The 8,800-nt window shown below is 55.4% G+C and overlaps 1 protein-coding gene across 5 annotated transcripts in view; it reads right to left on the bottom strand.

Moving 5' to 3' along the window:
* Positions 1-549: 549 nt before the first annotated feature.
* The window catches only part of NOL4L (nucleolar protein 4 like), a 64,091-nt gene continuing 55,840 nt past the window's right edge, over positions 550-8,800 (bottom strand). For 4 of the 5 annotated variants that reach the window (XM_074843172.1, XM_074843174.1, XM_074843175.1 and 1 more), the window contains 2 exons: positions 8,573-8,774; positions 550-5,886 (listed from right to left, as the gene is read on the bottom strand). In XM_074843172.1, the coding sequence (XP_074699273.1) occupies positions 5,687-5,886; positions 8,573-8,774 (402 nt within the window). In that variant the 3' untranslated portion in view covers positions 550-5,686. The remainder of the gene's footprint in view (positions 5,887-8,572; positions 8,775-8,800) is intronic. The other variant, XM_074843171.1, reaches the window with a different exon arrangement.

The raw sequence follows: 8,800 nt of genomic DNA, 5'->3' as shown, positions 1-8,800 counted from the left end.
TGGCCCGGCCCATGGACAGAGGGATGTTCCCAGCCAGCCGAGAGCCCTGCGCCCGCATTGCTGCGGAACCGCAGCGGGTGCTGCCAGAGCTGCGGGGGGCCGGTTCGCACACGGGTGGGACCGATCCCGCGGCACGTGGCCGTCTCCCTTCCTCCGCCTGAAATCTGGGAGCAAAACTTCACCAGAGGCTTGATGTTATTAAACCCGGCGGTGTGGTGGATGCACGGGAGATGCTCTGCCCGCGTGTGCCGCAGAACCCTCGCGGCAGCTCTGTGCACACGCACGTGCACTCCTGGTTGCGGAAGGTCCCGTCGGGATGTGCCGCCCCGGGAGACTCTTTACAGGCGCAAACGTTCAGGTGGGTCCTTTTGGCCACCGCTCGCGGCTGCGGCAGCAAACATGGGGAGGGTCCTGCCCACAGCCCACTGCAGCAAGCCCAAAGGCAGCTGCAAACCCACCTGACCCGTCTCTCCCAGGTCCTGCTGAGGGTCAGCCAGGCACTGATGCAAATCAGGAGATTTTTATCTACACAGTGCTTTGAGATAAACGTTTTATGGATGCAAAGATTTATTATACTTAGTGAATAAAGCTGATAACGAAAAATCAGTATTTTCCATGAGGGAGAGGGAGAACTTTCCACAAACTTCAATGAAAACTCCATTATTCTTTTTTTTTTTTTTCCACAAAAAACAGACACTTCACAAAATTAATTTTGTCAAAATATAAGTTAAGCATAAAATTTGTGACTAGCCCCACTCGTGAGTGCTAACGCTGCTCTCTATGGTACCCGCAGCTGTCTGTTAAGGAATGGAAAGCACAGCTTATGTCAACAGTTTTGAAAGACGTATTTTTTTTCTTTGAACACCTAAATTTAGATCCCGCTTTGGTGACCAATGGCGCCGACCTCTCGCACAGCGCGTAGGCCGGGGAGCACACACGGGCTGGCGCGGGGCGAGGGGCAGCGGCTGGAGAGCGCCCGGTGCCAGCAGCACCCAGCGGTGCTCGACAGTGGAGGAGAAAGCCCTTCTTGTTATACAGTGTTTATTAAGTAGATTCAGTCTTATATATGATATACAGATTCAAAAGAAAAAAAAAAAGGATTCCACATACTTATGAAATCAGTGCATTTAGCAAGTAATACCATGGAGATAACAGCTTGATTAACAGCTCATTGGTCTTTGTTAAGTGAGGGGAACAGGGAGTTGGCCTGTGCTAATCATTCCACAAACAGAACAGAATTAAGTTGCATCACATATATAATAGACACACATTCTAAGAATTAAAATATTAAGCCACATTTACTGGAAAAATCCACAGTATATAACACAAATAACTCTTATCAAGCTCGTTGAGGAGGAAGTGCTCATCTGCTTAAGAGCCACATTAAGTTGCATAGGTGCCTATCTGCAAAAATATCATTTCAAAATGAGTCAATTGATTAAGCAATAAAGTGTCACCTTAGAAGCTGGATTAAGTGCCATATGCTTTCTCTCTGAGCCCCCGGGAAAGCGCCGCCCTCCCAAAGAGCCATCTTCTGCCTCGATTCGGAGCCCCCCGCCTCCCGAGGGAACACGCTCCCACCCTCTCCCCCCAAAAGCCGGTTTCACCAGCTTCGGTTCACCACGGCTCCCATCACGCTGACGGGCGCTTCCCCCCTCGCTTCCTCGCAAACCCCCTTGGCCCGAGCGCTCTCCTGCGTTGTTCAAACCCTACACTGAGCTCGGCAGCGTCCGCCCCCCTGCCTGGGAGGGCAGGAGGAGGAGGAGGATGGTGAAACGGCAGCACGGCGCGGCTCTGCCTGTTTGAGTTGTGGTGCCCCAGTTAACTGACCTCCGGAGCAGCTCTCGGGTTGAATTGCAGCCGATCCGTAAATCGGCTACTGGGGAAAAAAAAAAAAATACAATAGCTTGTGCAAAACCCAAAATTGCTTAAAGGGCGTTTCAATTTTGTGGGGTCTTCCTTAGGGCAGGTGCGTGTGTCAGTGGGTGAGTGAAGCTGTGGCTTCGTTAAGCAGACGAACTGGGTGAGGTGCATCTTCCTCTTCAACAGCAGGTCTTGCAGAACAGACAGGGGCCGGGAGATCTGTACATGTAAACAGTACACTTTCACTGAGTCCAAAATTAGGAGCAAAAATACAAAGGTTCACATTGGTCTTAGGTAGATACAGGCGAAGAACTGAGCTGTACAGCTCCGAAACAACCAAACAAAAGTTTCTAAAGCACCACTAAATTATATAAAAATCAGACCATGGACGGATTGTAGTTGGTATTCTGGTGAAATACTATGCTACCTTGTAAAAAGTTTTACAAAAAATTACAAATCAAAAGTATATTAACCCTCTGAGTTCAAAGCAGCATTTTTTTTTTTTTTTTCATGAACTGGTACTAAATCCGACGGCCACTCGTGGGAGGGAAGTGGCCCTTTGGATCGGGGAGGTACAAGTTATGTCTGCTCGCAATCCCGGGAACGCTCTCCCATGTAGAAACACCGTCATGGGAACCGCACATCCAGGGCAGGATGGTTGTGTTTAAAATAAAATTAAATTAAATTAAAAAAAAAATCTATTTTCTCGACCAGTGATTAACTTTTCTTAAACAAAACCAAGAACATCCAGACCATCTGCTAACCCAGCATTCTCCTTCCACCTCTCAGAAATATCTGCAAAGCCGGTGTATTCTGCTCCTGCTCATGCCTTCTCGTTGAGAACCCGGACTAGCGATTCCTGACCCCGTCCTGCCTAGTGAGAGCGCAGGGATGTGGCTGTGAAACAGTCCCGGAGCACAGAAGAGCCGCAACTGAGCACGGATCAGCTGAAGAGCACTGAGATGTCTGTGGAGCTCGCTCCAAAGAAACTATAAAGCTGCGGCTCACCAAAAAAAAAAAAAAAAAAAAAAGGAAATAAAAAAAAAAAGATCCCTGACAGAAATTCATAGTCAATCCCATTTGTTTCATAACTTGTCGCAGATGTGGCTGTCACCGGGGCTTTGGAAATCTGAGTCTGTACCATTCGGCTGCAAGTTATGAACGTCAGCTGTTAGGCCAGGGGAGACTGTTGGGAACCTTCCTGTGCCACCACGAGCCTCATCTGTCTTCTACAGCAGTTTAACAAAGTGTAAGAGCTACTAAACTTCAATACATGCTAAGACAAGTTCAAAGGTGATCTGGTAACGACAGCTAAAACTTGTATAAATAAAACTCTAAACGAACTGTAGCTGATGGTGATCTGTCCGTAAGCCCCTGGGTCACCTCTTTTTCAGTAAACTGGATGGCAAAGTTATGGCTAAATGTTCTCGATGGCCTCTGACGGGGAGGGAGGCACCGACTCGGGTGGGATGTCGCAGAGAGAGAATTCCGGGACAGCGATTGTCTCTGCCTCTCCTTCCTTAACGTTAAGACTTTCACAAATGGCTGCGGTTACATATTTTGCCAAAGGTTTGTTACTTCATGGTATTCACACAAAAATAAATATTTACATAAATTCCAAGTATGGGAGGATGCAGTGGACAAACCAAGCAGGCTTGTGAAGTGCTGGGGAAAGCGTGAGTCTGAACCCTGGCCTGGGGGGGCTGGTGTCCTGGGCTGGGCCCCCCCCACTCTCCTGCCTGCTGCGGGCAGGGGGGGTCGGGGCGCTCGGCCCAGGCGCCGCGATGCTCCCGGTTCCAGCATCGGCTCGGGTCTAACGAGCCACCACCTCATCTCTGCACGGACACCCCGCCGGCACCCAACGGCCAGGGGTTGGGTCCCTTTTCTCCAAATGCTATGGAAAGTTTAAGGTTTGGGGAAAACAGTCAATGCAACGGTTAATCCCTTCTGCTGCCGGGCCAGGCAAGCCTGTCCTCAGGAGCCGGTGGCTTTGTCTGTGCTAAGAGCAGGGTAGAGGTTTTGCTTCTCTTCCAGTGTGGGGGGAGTATGGTCGGGTATAAACGCGACGGAGTCAAACTGCCCGGGTCCGCTCCCGGCTGGGACCAGCCGCTGCCTCCTCTAACAGCTCGAGCCCGTGCCCGCGGCGTCAGCCCCCCCCGGAGCAGCAGCCTCCGTCCACCGGCTCAGAGTGGCCCAAAAAGAAGAAACCAGCTGGTTCCAAAGAGAGAAAGCATCTACCTTTAAAAGGAGCGTAGAGGGGTCTACCCTTATGGAGTTGGTGTGTGGTGGGGGGGCGTGAGGAGGAGCGGGGGTCCCCGGCGGCCGGTCCCTGCCGCGCTCCGCGGCTCCGCAGCACGTTGCATTGCTTGGCGCGGCTCGGCAGCTCCGTGCCTGAGCACAGTCCCTGGGTTTAGCAGCACTGGTAGTAGGTATTGCACTGAGCAAAACGAAGTGCATTATTGGGGGGGGGGGGGTTGGGGGGGTGGTCACGGGGCAGAATGGTCATCGGACTACGGTTTTTCCACACTTTGGGAATTGTGGGCTTGTTCCAGGACTGTGAGGAGGATCCTGGGCCCTGGAGGGGACTCTGCCAGTTCTGCTGCTGAACGCTGCCCGTCTCCATCTTCAGCGGCGCAGCCAGCGGCTCGCCGTGCCGAGCTCGCTTTTCCGGCAACACTGGCCTGTTTTTTTTTTTTTTATTACGGCCCTGCGGCTCCTCAGCGGTTTCTCCTCCTGGTGCCACCCCCGGGGCTGGTTTCAGATGTGCTGGAGCCAGCAGGCGCGGGCTGGGGGTGAGCGGCCGCCCAGCAGCAGGACCCCAGCAGATCCGCTGGATCTGCCGGGTGGGCTCCAGGCTCCCGGGCGCGATCCCCCGCGGCCGCCACGCTCGCCAGCCCCCAGCATCGGCTCGGCCAGTCCTGGAAGAAGCCCACAATGGAGTGTGAGGTAGAGTACGGATGGTGACCGCAAGACAGTGTTTCTCAGGTATTTCCTTCCTTCCTTCTCTTATCTGCAATGACTGAAATGAGTGCGAGACGTCCTTCTAGCCGGAGGTCTGCCGAGCTTGCCGAGTCTCTGCGGGAGGTTTAGACCCCACTGCTGCTACAGGACCGCTTAGCACGAAGGTCTAAGCAGGACGCGTGCTTGCTCCGCTGTTCGGCTGCCACCTACTCTTACCAGAGGCTGAGCAGCCTCGAAGTCTAGGGCTGGATGGCAAACTTGCTCCCTGCGGGACAAGAGCTCCCCAGAGAAACAGGCAGAGCTGCCTGGCAATTAGTAGTGTAGTGATATGGAATGTGTTATTTCACAGGAATAAATTCCTTCTGATCAGACAGACAAAAAACTGGCAATCTGTACAAACTCAAAAGAATCCATTTTCAGAAAAATAAATTACTAAGGGGAGAGGAGGGTCCATTTCTCAATAAATATGTGATTCAGCTCACCTAAGACTTGGAAATTATCTGGGGATGGGAATCTAACATTTGGGTCCACAAAGGTTATTCTAAATACATCTGCAGCCCCAAACCTCCCCAGGCTCCCTTCTGCCCTTGAAAGTCCCACATCCTTCCAAGCCGCAGGTTTGGCTTCTGGTCGGCCGGACGCACGGGTGTTGGTACGGTTCAAAAACGTGTCCTTGTGCCTGAAGTCCCAGGTGCTTGGAGTGTAAAAGAAAACAGGTCTTTTGGATTCCACCTTCTAAAACTACATGTACCCGCCACTTCACAGGAGGACGATGGTGGTCCTGAGCAGGACACCGCTGGGAGCCTCGTTCTAGCAGGTATAAATTGTCTTCTCAACAGAGGAGCGATGCAGACACAGGGAGTCAGTTCTGCTGTAAAATGAGGTTTTCCAGTTCGTCTGCGGATCGAAGCAGAAACGCCGCCGACTCTCGGTAGCCGGCGATCAGCTGCCGCACTGCGCTGATCTCCGTGGGGCTGAGCTGGGCAGCCTGCATTCCCCTGCTGGTGCTGTTGGAGGGGGCCGTGCTGGAGGCCCCACCCTTCATGCTGAGATCGGTCGGACCTGCCGAGGGAAAGCGAGAGGGAAGCTCAGGCAGAGCGGCCTTGCCCAGGGCCGCCCTGCCACGGCGAAATCCCCAGCGGGAGCCACTGGTCCAGGACCTCCGCGCCGGCAGGAAGGTCCCTGCAAAGAGCGGTGCCCCTGACCACGGAAAAAGCCAGTGCAGGCAAGTCGCTGCCTCTACAACAGCCACACGGAAAGAGATTTGAGGGTCAACGTGACAAAAACCCCGTCCCGCAGCCTGGCCCAGCCGCTCTGCGAAGGGAGAGCCTGGGGCTGCGCTCTGCCAGGAGCTAAACCAGTGCCCGAGGGTACTGGGCCCATCAAAATCATCTCCCAGGGTCTGGTTTTCCCTCTGCACGGGGTGTGTGTCCCTGGTTTAGTGCTGGGGAACCACACGGGACCTGTGGCCAGCCCTGCCCTGCCCTGGCCACCAGCGCCGGTTCGTGCTCAGCCTGCGGTAGAACGCTGGAGGGGGGCAAACGGTCTCACTAGGCTGCACATTTCTGTGGCTCAGTCCGTAAATGAAATGAAATCCTGCAAAATTTATGATCTGCCTGACAGGCAGGGATAATTTTCTCTCCTAAGGCTGTCTCTGCTTCACCTCTATGGCATGCGATCAGCTTCTGGCCACCTACGGGTGTCTGTCCTCTGCAGAACAGGACACGCAGCCGCCCCAGCTCCCAACCCCCCATGTTGCTACAGATCTTAAACCTGCAAAAAGTCAGGAAATTATCGAGACCCAGGAAACACTGCCAGCCACTGCTCCGCGTCCACAACCACGTGTGTGCGGCCCCGTTTGGGTGAAAAACTGCAGCAGGAAAGCTGGTATGGAGCTTGGAGTGATGCGGCCCGGTAAAGGCGGGGGCGAAGCTGGACTGAGCTTTGCGCTGGACTAAGAGAAGCCAAACAAGGTGTGAGAACCACACACTCAGCTAGAAACGGGGAGGAAAGCTGTGTACTGAGATGTGGTAGCAGTAAAGAGGAGGCAGGCGAGGCTGCAGCCTGGGGGTAAGGAGAAAGAGAAGACACTGAACTAATTAATCCCCTGTGGCTGCCGGAGCCGTGGGTGACGCTGGGGAAAGGCTTCAGGAGGCCCGAGATCTGCCGGGTGGCCCGAGGTGGGTGCGGGACACGCAGGAAGGCGGAGCAGGGAGTGGGTGCTGCAAACCAGGACGGGAGAGTTGAGCAGCCCCCCGAGAGCAGGCGGGTCCCGGCGGGGAGCGGTGGCAGGGAGGGGAGCGACACGGCCGAGGAATGCAACACAGGGGCAGCAAAGGCTGTGGGAGGAGCGGCACCGCAGAGGACCTCCATGCCAGGCTGATCAGTGCTGCGAAGGGGAGGAGGAGCAGGAGGAGGAGGAGGAGGAGGAGGAGGAGGAGGAGGAGGCTCTCATGCGAAAGCAATTTCACTGGGCAGAAAAGGCAGCAGTAAACAGAGCCTGTTTCCCAGCTCAGCAAGGGGAAGGAGCTGGGAGTGGGGATGTGGGTTTGAGCAAGAACCGCCTTAGGTGGGGGATGGAGGGAGAAGACACTTGCGGGCAGCAAAGCGCTGCCGGCTTCCTGCTCACGAGGGAGGGGAAGGCCCAGCGCCTCGCCAGCGCCATGGCTGCACGCGCCTACCTCGGATAGACCCAGCAAGAGCTTGGGCAAAGGGGAAGAGATAATTGCACAGCAGAGGTTTAAAAATCCATCAGAAAGAAGCAAAGTGCTGCCGTGTGCCCGACTGCTCCTCCTGGGGTGTGTGCTGCTCTGGAGGGGAACCACAGCTACCTCGGGGGCTGCCGGGATTAGGGCTCGGCAGCTGGAGGCCGGGGTGGGATCTTTATTCAGGGTTAAGAAGCATTAGGAAGGGATGATAAGAGTTAATCCCAGACAGGCATCTCTCAGGGCTCCGGAAATCACATCCTTCCAAATCCTCACTCCCCTCGGGGTGGGCAGGGGCAGGGCAGGAGCCCAGAGAGCACTGGGGCAAGCGAGGCAACCTGGAGATTGCCAAAGCACTGGCTGAGGACCAGCGTGGGCTCCAGACTCTCCTGCTACCACTGCGGGAGGGCAAAGCCAGGGGCCTGCTGCCCCTTTGCCCCATCCCCAGCTCCCTCACCCGGGTGCCAGGGAGTCACCAGGTACCATGGGGCCTCCCCCCATGCCCAACTCAGCCCCTGGCTACTCCACTCTGGCCCCTCGAGCCCTGCCTGCTCTCTCCTTCTGCCTTCCCGCCCTGCACCCTCAGCCCTGTTCTCCCGGCTGCTTTTCCCCCGCAGCCCCCAGCCCCTCACCGCCCTCCCGAGCTGTGGCAGGAGCTGGCTGTGCCCTGGGCGCTGCCGCAGAGCCCCCAAACTTCCCCAGCCCCGACCCCGTCCCTGTCTCCAAGAGCAGCTGGCGCAGGCTGGGAAGGGAACAGCTCATACCAGCAATGAGATCAGGGCAGCGATAGGCGTCCGCTCCTGTTAATAATTAATAGCTTGTACAGATTCTCTTTTTTTTTAAGTGACACTCCTTCCCTCCACCAGTGCCACCTAGACTGTCCTTCCAAGTTCAGTTCAACAATTAACCGCCCGCTGACGAGGCGAGCTCAGCAGCCAGGCAGAGCCCTCCGTTGGCATCAGGGGAGCTCGTGACGCCCTGCCCGGGCACGGTGACGGCTGCGTGGGCTCCCCGTGGCCCCGGTGCAGCGTGCGGCCACTTACCGTTACTGTGGTTGCCCGTCTGGAGCGAGGCGGGTGGCTGCAGGCTGCCCCCCAGGGACCCGTAGCCACGGTAGCTGTAGTTCAGGCTTCCATTGATGTAGACCGGGTCTTGGGAGTAAGATGAAGCTGGCAGTGAGTAGGAGGAGTGGGTGATGGCTGTGGAGTCTCTGGAGTGCTGCTTGTCTAGAGCGATCGGTTCGTCCTGCACAGGGGAAACACGGACTTACT

The sequence above is a fragment of the Strix aluco genome, chromosome 17 (genome assembly GCF_031877795.1).
Source record: "Strix aluco isolate bStrAlu1 chromosome 17, bStrAlu1.hap1, whole genome shotgun sequence".
NCBI lineage: Eukaryota > Metazoa > Chordata > Aves > Strigiformes > Strigidae > Strix > Strix aluco.
This window is presented reverse-complemented; position numbering and strand designations above follow the sequence as displayed.